The sequence below is a fragment of the Anabrus simplex genome, chromosome 2, assembly GCF_040414725.1.
Source record: "Anabrus simplex isolate iqAnaSimp1 chromosome 2, ASM4041472v1, whole genome shotgun sequence".
Classification (NCBI taxonomy): domain Eukaryota; kingdom Metazoa; phylum Arthropoda; class Insecta; order Orthoptera; family Tettigoniidae; genus Anabrus; species Anabrus simplex.
Window position 1 is genome coordinate 837,437,538 of NC_090266.1, and position 14,806 is coordinate 837,452,343.

The 14,806-nt window shown below is 40.7% G+C and overlaps 1 protein-coding gene across 3 annotated transcripts in view; it reads right to left on the reverse strand.

The window, feature by feature from the left end:
- Positions 1–14,806, reverse strand: part of LOC136863129 (tripartite motif-containing protein 3) — a 443,103-nt gene that overhangs the window by 166,323 nt on the left and 261,974 nt on the right. For all 3 annotated transcript variants that reach the window (XM_067139471.2, XM_067139472.2, XM_067139474.2), the window contains exon 2: positions 8,377–8,486. In XM_067139471.2, coding sequence (XP_066995572.2) covers positions 8,377–8,486 — 110 coding nt within the window. The remainder of the gene's footprint in view (positions 1–8,376; positions 8,487–14,806) is intronic.

A 14,806-nucleotide genomic window follows, 5' to 3' on the forward strand; every position in this document is an offset into this window, starting at 1 on the left:
TCTATCAGATGCGTAACAGTTACAAAAGCTAAACGCTTACCCTTAATATTTGATTGTCCCTGGACTTATTAGGTTCTTGCCATTTTATTAAACGAAGTTGAGTACCCACTTTAACATGCTTTGAAATAGTGATCTGTGAGTTAGGATGATGATGATGATGATGATGATGATGATGATGATGATGATGATGATGATGATGATGATGATAATGCATTGAAAAAAGAACTAATTTTATTAAAATATTTGCAAAAATTGACTTCAACACAGACTATGTAAAACTGAATTCCTTCCCCACACTGGTCACTACTGTCATCTTGTCCATGTACTTGTACAACGTATTTTGAAACAGAATGGATCAAATTAATGTTGTACAAGTTTCAGAACATGGGATGACCTGGGCTTTCCAAATACTGAAGAATTTGAAGATTTCTTATGTTGAATTATTCCATTTCAGGATTCCTTCCACCGGGTGAGTTGGCCGTGCGGTGAGGGGCACGCGGCTTTGAGCTTGCATCCGGGAGATAGTGGGTTCGAATCCCACCGTAGGCAGCTCTGAAGATGGTTTTCCGTTGTTTCCCATTTTTTACATCAGGCAAATGCTGGGGCTGTACCTTAATTAAGGCCACGGCCGCTTCTTTCCAACTCCTAGGCCTTTCTTATCCCATCGTCGATATAAGACCTGTCTGTGTCGGTGCGACGTAAAGCCACTAGCAAAAAAAGAAGTAATGATAATAATAACCTCTTAATAATACAACTCTCACTAATCCACCATAAACAGCTACCCCTCTAGTTATGTTATACAATAAAAAAGATAATCTTCTAAATGGTAAGATTACCTCAAAATAAATTATTAAACATTTTCAATAAGAAAATTATTTTTAAAAATATGGTTAGGTTATCTGAAACATCCCAATGTACCAGTTAATGTTATGTAATACTTGCTAGTTGCTTTTACGTCGCACCGACACAGACAGGTCTTATGGCGACGATGGGACAGGAAAGGGCTAGGAGTGGGAAGGAAGCGGCCGTGGCCTTAATTAAGGTACAGCCCCAGCATTTGCCTGGTGTGAAAATGGGAAACCACGGAAAACTATTTTCAGGGCTGCCGACAGTGGGGTTCGAACCTACTATCTCCCGAATACTAGATACTGGCCGCACTTAAGCGACTGCAGCTATCGAGCTCGGTATTATGTAATACTACTAGACCAAAAATGACATATGATACTGTTTTGAAAATTGTATCTGTTTTATGTATCTCACGTCAACACTAATCTCTTGTTCGCAATCTGGACAGGGTATATTTAGTTGTTCGGAATCTGGACGGTTTTTGCCTTGTTCGCAATCAAGACACAACCAATGATCCTGGTGTGTTGTTGGGTCAGAGAGGAGGGGCGTGCTTCTTTTCCTTTTCTCTTTCCATTTCTTTTTTTTTTTTTTTGCTAGTGGTTTAAAGTCCCACTAACACATCGAAGGCTTTCGGCGACTGAAGGATGGGAAAGGGCTAGGATTAGGAAGGTAATAGCCATGGCCTTAATTAAGGTACAACTAGCAAAAAAAAGATTCCTTCAATAAAGAGGTTGTACATTTAGCGCGTCATGTTTCTACGATTCCCAAAGCCGGTAGAGCTGAAAGTCTTGAATTTTACTGGGAATTTAGATCTAGTAAAGTAGCCTTCTTCTGGTTTATTTTAGGCTTCTGAGCAAACAAGGTAGTAAAACGAATTATACTAGCTTTATTGAACAGCATGACGCCAAAGCCCAGAATGTTGTGAAATCTATATATATATAAAATAACTTGTCCTGACTGACTGACTGACTGATTCATCATCGCAGAGCCAAAACTACTGGACGTAACGAAATGAAAATTTGGGGATATATTCATATTAAGATGTAGGTGCTCGCTAAGAGAGGATTTTTGGATATTCTTTCGCTAAGGGGGTGAAAAGAGGGGTGAAATTTTAAAATGAGTGTGTCTATATCTCGAAAGTTTAAAAGTTTACAGATGTAAAAATTGGTATTTAGAATCTTCTTTAAAAATAAGGAAACACATATTTTATTGTTTTCAGAAAATCCCAATAGGAGGGGTGAAAAGGGGTGAAAATGGGGAAAATGGGTTGAATGCCCTTAATCAGTATACCAGTACTTATATCTCAGAAACTGAAGATATTACAGACCTGAAAATTGGTACTTTTGATCTCTTTTAAAAATAAAGAAACACGTATTTTTTTGTTTTTGGAAAATCCAATTAATGGGGGGGTGAAAAGGGGGTGATTTTTTAAAATGAGTGTATCTATATCTCAAAACTGTTACAGTTATAGATGTAAAAATTGGTATTTAAAATCTCCTTTAAAAATAAAGAAACACGTATTTTTTTTGTTTCGGAAAATCGCAATAGGAGGGGTGAAAAGGGGTGAAAAAGGGGTTAAATGCCTTTGATGAGGCTACATATATTTCAGAAACTGAAGATATTACAGACCTGAAAATTGGTGTTTGGGATCTCCTTTAAAAATAAAGAAACACGGATTTTTTTGTTTTTGGAAAATCTAATAAATGGGGGGGTGAAAAGGGGGAGATTTTTAAAATGAGTGTATCTATATCTCAAAACTGTTACAGTTTATAGATGTAAAAATTGGTATTTAGAATCTCCTTTAAAAATAAAGAAACACGTATTCTTTTGTTTTCGGAAAATCCCAATAGGAAGGGTGTAAAAGGCTGAATAATGGGTTGAATGCCTTTAATGAGGCTACTTATATTTCAGAATCTGAAGATATTACAGACCTGAAAATTGGTATTTGGGATCTACTTTAAATGTAAAGAAACACGTATTTTTTCGTTTTTGGAAAATCCAAATATTGAGGGGTGAAAAGGGGGGTGAATTTTTTAAAATGAATGTGTCTGCATCTTAAAACTTTAAAATTTACAGATGTTAAAATTGGTAGTTAGAATCTCCTCTAAAAATAAAGGAACAGAACTGAAAATTTGTATATGGGATCTCCTTTAAAAATAAAGAAACACGTATTTTTTTAGTTTTTGGAAAATCCTATTAATGGCGGTTAAACAGAAGTGACAAATTGGGGTGAAATTTTGAAAGATTATCTTGGAAACGTAAAATGTTACAGACGTAAAAAGTGGGTGTTTGGAATCTCCTGTAAATGTAAAGAAACATAGGTGATTTGTTTTTGGAAACTCCACTTAAGGGGAACCCAAAAGGGGTGAAATTTTAAAATGAGAATTTTTACAGTATATCTAAAAAAACTTAACATGTTACAGAAGTGAAAAATTGTATTTTTATCTCTATTAAACATAAAGAAACGTGTATTTTTAATTTTCGGAAATACCACTTGGGTGGAGGGGGGGGGTGAAAGTGACTGAAAATGGTGTTGAATTCTTTTAATTAGGCTACTGATATCTTAAAAATGAAGATGTTACAGACGTGAAATTTGATATTTGCAATCTGCTTTAAAAGTAAAGAAACACGTATTCTCGGAAAATCCAATGAAGCGGGGGGGGGGGGAGGGGGGTGAAAGAATTGAAAAATTAATTGACTTTAATTGTATGAGAATATATACATCTAATAAAAACTAAAGTTGTAACAGACGTGAAAATTCGAATTTGGATCTCCTTTAAAAACAAAGAAAAACGCGTTTTGGGGGGGAAACCATTTTGGGGGGCGGGAGTGTAAAGGAGTTGAATTCCTTTCATGAGGACACATACATCTAAAAGTGAAGAAGTTAGAGTCGTGATAATTGGTATTTAGAAGATCCTTCACTATTAAAGAAACAAGTATTTTTTGCGGGAAAATTCACTTGGGGGTGGGGGGAGTAGTTTGAAATGAAGTGACAAAAGTAAATTATATTTATGGGGATACTTATATCTCAAAATTGAAGGTAATAGACGTGAACATTGGTGTTTGGAATCTCCCTTAAACATAAAGAAACACGCCTTCTTTTAATTTTTTTTGGGGGGGTGGGCGGTTGGCAGTAAAAACTAACAGCGATGGGGTGTAAAAGGAGGTGAGGCCAATTGATTTTACTGTTCTTAATGTACTTATAAGCAGCCTCCGTTGCTCAGGCGGCAGCGCGCCGGCTTCTCACAGCTGGGTTCCGTGGTTCAAATCCCGGTCACTCCATGTGACATTCGTGCTGGACAAAACGGAGGCGGGACAGGTTTTTCTCCGGATACTCCGGTTTTCCCTGTCATCATTCATCCCAGCAACACATAATAGAAAGAATAAGAATAAGAATAACATTAATAATAATAATAATAATAATAATAATAATAATAATAATAATAATAATAATAATAATAATAATGTTCCGGACCGTCGTCAAATATGCGGACCGTGCTGGAAACGGCTCCTGGACGGGTAATGACTAAGAATGCAGTCCGGCCGCGGGTTCATTGCCGCCAAGGCGCCCAATATGACACTACGCCGGATCTCCTGAAGGATTTTATCCAGATTAAAAATGATTATAGGAAAATACGGTATGGCAAAGATTTACGGACCCAACTGACCGGGAAGAATGCCTGAGCCTAGCCCGGGAAGTACGAAATCGATTGCTGAAAAGGAAGATTGAAAAATGGGAGGAAACCAGCCGTAATCTAATAGAAAACGAGTCAGATCGGGAATTTTGGTGGATTCTCGCTGAAAACGTGTCAAATCGCGAATTTCGGCGGATTATATATCTAAAACAATAAGCATTCAATTATAAATTTCAGTATAATACCGTAGCGAAGCACGGGTACCTTGCTAGTTGGATTATATCTTTCTCGGGAGAAACCGCTCACTTATGACTTTTGAATTTCGCATTTTATCCGTGAGCAAGTGCTAAATATTCTGCGTCGTGCACACTTCATAGGAGCAGAATTAAGCCTGTTACATACTTGGGACATATTTCTCTCTCTCTCCTCCCCTACGCGCAGTAGGTCGGACGGTAGAGCGCGCTCGCCTTTGAGCTCAAGTTGACGGATTCGATCTCGGCTCAGGCCGGTGGTATTTGAAGGCACTCAAATACGCCAGTCTCTTGTTGGTAGATTTCCTGGCACATAAGATAACTCCTGCGGGACGAAATGTCGTCACCTCGGCGTCTTCGAAAACCATGAAATAGTTGATGGGACGTAAAACGAATTATCATGATCATAATATATTATATATTACAAATATCGAGATTAATAAAGTATAATGCTATATTTACAAAAGATAACTACAATAAAAATGTAATATGTAAAATTACGTACATGATAACTGAAATGGGAGATAAGTAATAAATTCATAGTTTATAATTTATCTGCACACAGGATAATACTTAAAAACATACAAATAACACAGATATTAAACTCAGTGCGTTTAAACGTGTACCACGTGCAACCATAAGTCTAATACTGTAATAGCTTTCATGTAAATAATGAAGACATTTAAAAAATGATATAATAGTGTAATAATTGATTTAAAGATATGCAATAAAATATACACGGTACAATGTGTATTTAATATGACTCTGAGGAGAAATATTGCGACTTATTATAAATTACATGCTTTGACTTCTAAAATACAATTCGGGGGTTCACTCAGGTTTAGCCACACAAGAACCCTCATACAGATGCTTTAAATATGTATTTAAGTTCTGGATATTATCAGGAATTATAAAGATCTGTATAGAGTAATGATTCTCTGTCCTGTCACTTTGTAACAAGTCCACATTATCACAGTCTGTAACAATATCAGACGCTAAAATTGTTCGTCGTTGAATGTAGGCCTATTTTATTAAGGATACCGCGATAAGCGTACGAACACTTTTTGGTTGGTATCGGATATTCAGAGAGAAATACGAGAAACTATGACCACACTAAGGCCCGGTTTCTTCAACTCTGTGTTAAATTTTACTTAACAAATGTTAACTAACAATTGCTATTAATTTAACACTTCGGTTAAAAGTACCCCGTGTCACGAACACATTTCCAACATTTGTTACGAAACAATTGTAAAAGACTTTTTTTTTTTTTGCTATTTGCTTTACGTCGCACCGAAACAGATAGGTCTTATGGCGACGATGGGATAGGAAAGGCCTAGAATGGGAAGGAAGCGACCGTGGCCTTAATTAAGGTACAGTCCCAGCATTTGCCTGGTGTGAAAATGGGAAACCACGGAAAACCATCCTCAGGGCTGCCGACAGTGGGGTTCGAACCCACTATCTCCCGATTACTGGCTACTGGCCGCACTTAAGCGACTGCAACTATCGAGCTCGGTAAAGACAAATTAACATGTTTCTGAGGGATTTAAGAAGGCGTTTAGCAGTGAGCGTCTTTTGTTTCTTTATATATTATTATTATTATTATTATTATTATTATTGAATTTCTCATTACAAACCCTATTTTACAAGTAGTATATTAGGGTTATAGATAGTGAGGATAGTGAGACTAAGTTAATACATGACAATTCAAATAAAATAGAGATGACATAAATTAGATGGAGAAATTTAACAAACACTTTATAACAACATCTTCTCTGAAATACCATAGTGAGATTTGCTTGGTATTCTATATTACACATGTTTAAATGCATTAATAATTCATATCTACTCCTGTTAAAAATCGGACACTCAAATAAGAGATGAGGAACAGTTTGTTGCATTTCACAGGTACAAGTGTAGGGCTTCTGAACACTGATTCCAAACCTCTCGAAGTATGATCCGAACTTTCCATGTCCTGTCAAAAACTGAGTTGTAATATGTTGATGTTGCAAAAACCTACTTTGTAATCTGTCTTGGATATTTGGAAAGAACAGCTCCCTTGTTAGCCGGCCATTATTGCTGGTGATCCATTGGTTGTTCCACATATCTTGTGTATACTCCCTCAGTTCCTTTTTTACATGAGACAAAGGAAACTTTTCATATATCAACAAGGCGTCAGAAGTAGTAGCTGCTTTGGCAAGTTCATCAGCTCTCTCATTTCCTTCTACCCCGTCATGACCTCGGACCCATTTCATGCAGATATGGTTACTGTATCCTAATATGTGTGATCTTATGTTAACAGCTACCGGATGAAAGTTATATTTTTCTTGGATTGCTCTCAAAGCTGCCTGAGAGTCGCTCAATATTTGTGCAGCACAATTGTGTTTTTTAATCCACATAACTGCATGTTGTATAGCGCACAGTTCGGCTTGAAAGACTGAACATGAGGGAGATAGCCTAAATTTTTCAGCATGCACCTCACTGTTATTCTTTAGCACTACAAAAGCACATCCTACAAGCCAGCCATCGTTTTCTTTGCTAATCCGGGATCCATCCGTATAAATATTGTAATGATGTTGTGTGTTACACACTTCTTGCAAAAAGAATATTGGCAAATTGACTTGGGTGACCTGCTGTCAATGCATTAGCTTGTAGTTCAGGAGTGACCGTTAATATCCTATCAGGATACAAAACACCTTTTTTTGTTAATGTGAGCTCAGCTTTGGCAATGGCTGTTAAATACAGAGGTGGGATTCCCGCCACAACAAGGGCTGCTTCCGTGGATATTGTGCGGTACGCACGAATAATTCTGAGTACAAAACCTCTTTGAATTTGGGCTAGTTTGGCTTGAACCCACTTCCTTTTCAATAAAGCGCTCCTAGCCGTATGTTAAAATAGTATTGTCATTATTATCATTATAGGTTATGGTTAACGGAGACCGCTAAGACGTAAATGAAAGAGAGAAATGTTGTTATAGATTTAATCTGAAAGTATGCGAGTGTGCTTAAAAAAATTAAAGAATGGACTGTTATATCACAACATTCAATATATTCTTATACGAAAATGTGATATAGTAATTGATATGTCTTGAATGATATAATGCAATGCCTTGTTAATGCTGCGATGGCACTCATGCACATAGTCGCCTACAATTATATGAAAAGAGTCTGAAGAATAATATCTACGAACTACAAGCAACTGCAGTACCGGAGACACTGATAAGTTTCAATCTGTGGGAAACTCTAACCTATTTTCAATTTCTTCCAGTACCTTGTTCATTATAGCTTTGGTAATTAGGTATCTTTGCAGAAAATCTTTCTTCCGACAATTCTAAAAAGTTGTTTTTTCTTTGTATGGGTCGTCCTTTGCCCTTTTCAGTTTATAAATAGTCTCTAAACAGCAGTAAAGCTTCAAACTTAAGTCTTCTACATGCTACCATTTTTAAATTTTAACAACTGTTGTAAGGTTTAACACAGAACTGCTGCCATGTTAATTAAACACAAGTACTAACAATTTGTTACAGTTAACAATTCTTGATGAGACGGCCATTTTGTTACATTATGTGTTAAGTCTCCTTAACAGCAGTGTCAACACTTAATATTCGTTGAAGAAACTAGGCCTAAGAACAAGTTGTTCAATTTACTCACAGAGACAGGTACCGCACGTGAGGAAACTCTCGTTGAAGTCCTCATAGTTGATGGAAACCGTCTCCACTAATGTGGAGCTCATGCTGACCATCCTCTCCCCGAGTCGAGTCCTGAAAAGGCAAAGAAACAAGAATGAATGAATGAATAAAAACCAGACGAGAGTCGCAGAAGTCAAAATACTACCTCTACATATCTTAAATCATATTTTGGTAACAAAAGACTGACTGACCCTGATGAATATCTGAGAAAGTGCCATGGACGCTACTCAATATACAACTCATTAAGTATAATTTGCACACTCTCCAGCACCTAACTCCTTGTGAATATTCTAACCAAAATAGAGACATTTGCATACATGAAAATTTCATTTCAAGTTCTGGACTGAATATAATAGACCGAAAATATGTCTCATTCGAGACTATTCAAGGCCAGAGGTCTCTAGGCTTCATAAATTCTTTTTTTTTTTTTTTCGTTCGTTTTGCCATTTTACATTTTTACGAGCCAGATGCGTAGCTCAGCTGGTTTGACGCTCATCCTTAGTGTTTGAAATGCGACATAATCGATTGGCATTTAAGAGAATTAAATGCAAAAGAGCTGTGTTAGTACATTTAGAGGAAACTAAAAGAACTCCATTTAAAAATACAAATTCGCAGCCAACTCGCTTGGCAAGTATTGTACTATTATGGTTACTTCATTTGTGTTTCTCAAACTATTCGATGTTAGGAGTGAGAATGGTAAATCGAGACTTGAAATATGTTACCATTGAGTTTGGTTAACTCTCAATGGAAAACCACTCGTCTGATGTTGGCCAATAGTGTCTGTGTGTGTAGCTGTTAGCTTGCATTTGAGGGATGGTGGGTTTGAATCCCAATATCGGCAGCCATGAAGATGGATTTACGTTGTGTCCTATTTTCACACCAGGCAAATGCAGGAGCTCTATTTAAAGCAACGGTCGCTTCCTTCGCAGTCCTAGTCCTACCCTATCCCATCGGCGCCATAAGACCTATCGGAGTCTGTGTGACGTAAAACCAATACCAGAAAATTTCAATAATCAGATAAGATTCACATCTAGTAAATATACAGGGCTGATGACCTCAGTGTATCAAATGACAACGTCCTCTGAAAATGCATAACCTCACCTTTGCTCGAATTGCAGGATGTCAGTCAAGGATGACGGGTTACTGGGTATTCTTTTTGTCGGTTCCCACACCGGGCAAGTTCCGTCTCAGAACAATGAACACGTAGCTGCACGAAGCATCGCCACTTCCTGAGAAATGCTGCGATTAAAACATATTCAAGAATACTTGGATGAGAACATTACTTTTAAAAAAGCCTCAAATGCCATTCCACAGCTTTCTTATAAATGCAAGCAACAGGATGTAGTAGTAGTAGTAGTAGTAGTAGTGGTGGTGGTGGTGTTAGTAGTATCATCGCAACCGATATTGGTTCATCACCCTCCCCCCTCAATAGCAGATCTTTGTAATAACCGGCGTTGTGGAATCCGTAATAAATGCGAAGCAAAACCATTCCCGGTACAAGGCACGGAGGCCCCTGGAAGTGTGGATAGTAAAGGATTCCGCTATTTGTAACCCCCCACCACTACTGTAGACCAAAATACACTCTCTGACCAAAAAAAGTTAAGCACCTGGAAGGAATGGTGCGATGTAGACATCATTTCGTACACGTGCATATCATCAGCGAGTGTGTAAATGATTAGAGTTGCAATGATCTCTGACGGCTTGAACAGCCACCAGAGTGAGTTAGTTATGTCATCACGTGACCGTATTATTGGGCCTCGTGTGGTATATAAGGGTCGTACGCAGCCTGGGAAGAAGAAGAAGAAGAAGAAGAAGAAGAAGAAGAAGAAGAAGAAGAAGAGGAAGACGACGCCGGACCAGGAAGCAGAAGGCGACGCCGGCCCATCAGGAGATGGCCGCCCAGCCGCAACCCAAGACAGCTCCCAGGACAGCAGTCAGCCGAGGAGCCAATCAGGAGAGGACGTCAGCAGGTAGCGGCAGTCAGGTGAGAGTAAAACGTCCCCCTCAGCAGCTCTTGCAGTGTTCCCGCTGTATGAGGTGGGGCCACCGTCAGGTCAGCTGTGGGCTCGAGATGAGGTGCAACCGCTGTGGTGGTGATCACCACTACACGGCCTGCGCAGCACTTAGGGAGGCGCCGGTGTGCGCCAACTGCTCGGGGGGCCACCCGGCCTCCCATCGCAGTTGCCCTGTCTACCGGGCCATGGCTCGGGCAGAGAGAAAGGAGGCCCGGCGCCATGTCGCACAACCATCCAGCAGGTCCCCGCCTCGGCCTGCTTGGCCTCATTCTCCGGGATTGGAGACTGGGTACGAGGGACCTCAAGGGAGTCGGGCGGTGGGGCAGGCACTAGTGGCTATTGCCGCATGGCTCGGCAACCGGCACGGCCCGCGCTAGTCACAGCAGTGCCCAGAAGGACTGATCCCCTGAATAACTGGCATGGCGGGGAATAGGCTTATGACTGTGCATGATACCTATTCCCAACTAACACAATTACCTGGACCTCTCCAGAACCACATCCTTGCATGTGCTATCTACAAAATGTCAGGTTTTACATGTAGGCACCTTTCTATTTCTGCCTATGTGGTTTTGTCCTGACCCTTACTACGTGATTACACCACTATTGATAACCACCACCACATCTGGCCTGGTAGCATGCTGAGCATGGGGACAGGCAGATACTCCTGTAGTATCACACTTCCACTCCTCCCTGCTATGTCTTTCTTCTTAGAACTAATAGCATGTCGAAGGCCATGTAGATTGAGTCGATGGTCACGCGGGGGGAGCGGGCTTCGGGGGCCCCCCGAAAAAAAATCAGACGGTCTACCAGTACACGCACGAACTTAATACCCACACAAATCTTACTAACCGGGCGAGTTGGCCGTGCGGTTAGGAGCGCGCAGCTGTGAGCTTCCATCCGGGAGATAGTGGTTTCGAATCCCACTGCCGGCAGCCCTGAAGATGGTTTTCCGTGGTTTCCCATTTTCACACCAGGAAAATTCTGGGGCTGTACCTTAATTGAGGCCACAGCCGCTTCCTTCCAACTCCTAGTCCTTTCCTATCCCATTGTCGCCATAAGACCTATCTGTGTCGGTGCGACGTAAAGCCACTAACAAAAAATCTTAAAACACAAATGCTATACTATTATTATTATTTCACCATAAAATACTAGCAATTAGGGTCAGATGGTTAGCGAGCACTGTGAAGGGCCACGGAGAATGTCGCGCGCTCGTGTGAGACAATGTTACCAGAACTTGACAGATTTTGAAAGGGGCCTCATGTGTCTCTTCATGTGGCCGGCTGGCCTATCTTGTAATATCCAGGTGTGTGGGACATTCAGATGTAACAGTGGCCCGATGTTGGAATGAATGGGAACGTGAGGGGAAACCAGATGCGTAGTCGAGGATGAGGTCGACCAAGTTTGACCACACCAAGGGAGGATCGCCGTACTGTACGCCAAGTACATCGTAACACCAATGTATCTGCGTCTGGGATACAAGTGCAAATAATGGATTCGCTACTACAACCCATGACCTCCCACACAATTGGCCGCAGATTAGCAGCTACCTGACTACTGAATCACCGTCCCATGCCTAGGCTGCAGTTACCACTGTAAGACATAGGCCCGGTTTATTCAATCTCAGTTAATAGAACACTAACACACTGTTTGTTAACACAGCGTTAAAAATGTAGGTATATCTAGGTATATGTGTTAGTTTCATAACATTAATACATATTTGAGTCAAAGGATGTTCCAAATTAAAATGTAAATACTGCGAAACTGTTTATTTAAATGATAAATCTTTATTATTGTCAGCACAGTTGCATCAATTACATCCCAGTTCAAATCTTCAACTTGACTATCACGTAATACCGTGCACGAGCGGTGTCCTGATTAGCATGCGATCACTAGATTCCGCATGGCACTCGACAGCAACCGAGCGGTAAGTCCTGGTGTTACATGATGATAAACGAGAAGTTCAAAATACTCTTATGTCTGGTTCGTGATAATAACACTAAAATAGTTCAATTTTTGCAGTTGATGTGTACCTGTCTGATATTATTGTTAATGCTCTGAGGGAAATAAACTGATATTTGGTCATATTAATTTTTTACGTATTTCTTGCGCGTCTGCTCATTCCTGCCACCCGGCTGGCGAAAATTTCTGGGGACAACACCGTAGGCCTATAACTATTATAGAAAGGTAAGCAAACTAATGGATCCGTGCTTAAGGCTAAAAGTGACGCTACCGAGCTCGATAGCTGCAGTCGCTTAAGTGCGGCCAGTATCCAGTATTCGGGAGATAGTAGGTTCGAACCCCACTGTCGGCAGCCCTGAAATGGTTTTCCGTGGTTTCCCATTTTCACACCAGGCAAATGCTGGGGCTGTACCCTAATTAAGGCCACGGCCGCTTCCTTCCAACTCCTAGGCCTTTTCTATCCCATCGTCGCCATAAGACCTATCTGTGTCGGTGCGACGTAAAGCAACTAGCAAAAAAAAAAAGAGTGACGCTTGGCAGAAAATTTGTAGTGAATTCAATGTATATACTGACGTCAGCCAACGTACGATTAAGCAAATGAAACAACTGTATGAAAATCATCTCTTCCATTTCTAATTCTTTCTGGAAAAAACCTATCATATTCCAAAATATTCAAGATACAGAAGTTCTGCATCTACTGCACCTGCCATATTTTGATTTAACAGAGAATTTAACTGCTTGAATCTGGGCAATTAAGTTAACTTAGAGTTTAACAGATTGTTAGCCGTAACTAATGTTGATTAAATGCTAATTTGGTCAAGTTCACTGCAAAATTCTTTTAAGAGGCAGTCAAATATTAACTGAGGTTGAATAAACCGGGCAATAGTGCTGCGTTTGGAGTTGTGCCCTACCCGGAAAGCATGGACTGCAAACGATTGGCGTAGCATCGTTTTTAATTAATAATGTTATTGGCTGTAAGTCCCACTAACTACTTTTTCGATTTTCGGAGACGCCGAGATACTGGAAGCTAGTCAACAGGAGTTCTTTTACGTGCCAGTAAATCTATCAACACGAGGCTGATGTATGTTAGTACCTTCAAGTACACCAGACTGAGCCAGGATTGACCTGCCAAGTTGGGGTCAGAAGGCCAGCGCCTTAACCGTCTGAGCCACTCAGCCCAGCGACATAATTTTCAGCAATGAACTTCGGTTCAGAAATACCTCGGATAACAATCGTCTGCGGGTATGGCGGTGCCAAGGGGAGAGGACACGTTCTGCCGATGTTTTGGAGGGACACGCCGGTGTTACTCCTAGCGTCATGGTGTGGGGAGCCATCCGGTATGACATCAAAGTCACCTCTGGTAGTGATTCAGGTAACTCTTGACAGCTCAACGGTACGTCACGGAGATCCTGTGTTCTCATGTGTTACCTCTCATGAAATAGTATCCTGGTACGATCCTTCAACAGGACAACGCTCTTCCACACACGGCACGTGCCTCAACGAACTGTCAGCATGATGCTGAGGTACTCCCTTGGCTACAAAGATCCCCGATCTGACCCCGATAGAACATGTGTGGGACCAGCTCGGACATCAATTCAGTCCCAGTGCCAATTTGCCTCAGGAGAGGATACAACATCCGTATGACACCCTTCCTAATCGAATCACCAGCAGTGTGCTCGTACTAGCAACTGAAAAAAAAATCACGTAACCTCTCAACACGTGAAGTTACATTTCAGTTCCTCCACTCCTTCTAGGAGCTTAACTTTTTTTAGTCAGCGAGTGTACTGCGTGTACATGAGTGTGGAAGTTTATAAAATAACCAACAGGCCTACAGAAAATCCAATAACATCCAATAACACCTTCATGTTCGTAAATTTATTTCACATTAAGTCATGTAGGTTTGGAATTTTGAATGAATATACAATCTGTCTGAAAAGTTCGGTGAATGGTCTCATGAAATAAAGACAAGGTAAGTTACACACAAAACTCCTTTACTGGCCTTCAAAGTAATCTCCGTTAGCTTCAACACACTTTTGACATCGACTGTAAAGCTGCTGGAAGCTGACAGCAAACGCTTCTTTTGGAATCTCCCGGAGAACCCTTGTCACGCGGTGTTGGATACCTGCCACACTGTCGAACCGGTGGCCTTTCAGGACTAATTTAAGACGGGGAACAAAAAAATCTGCCAGCGCTAAAACCGGAGAATGTGGAGGGTGTAGAAGAACAGTCACCTGGCACTCAGCGAGAAAGTGGGTCACGCGGATCGCGGTGTGCGGACGGGCATTGTCGTGGAGGAGCTTCCACTGTCCACTCCGATACAGTTCAGGCCAAACCCGTCTGATGCGTTGCAGTAGCCATTCCAAAACTCCCTCGTAGAATTCCGCGTTGAAAGGTGTACCCAGGGGTACACATTCATGA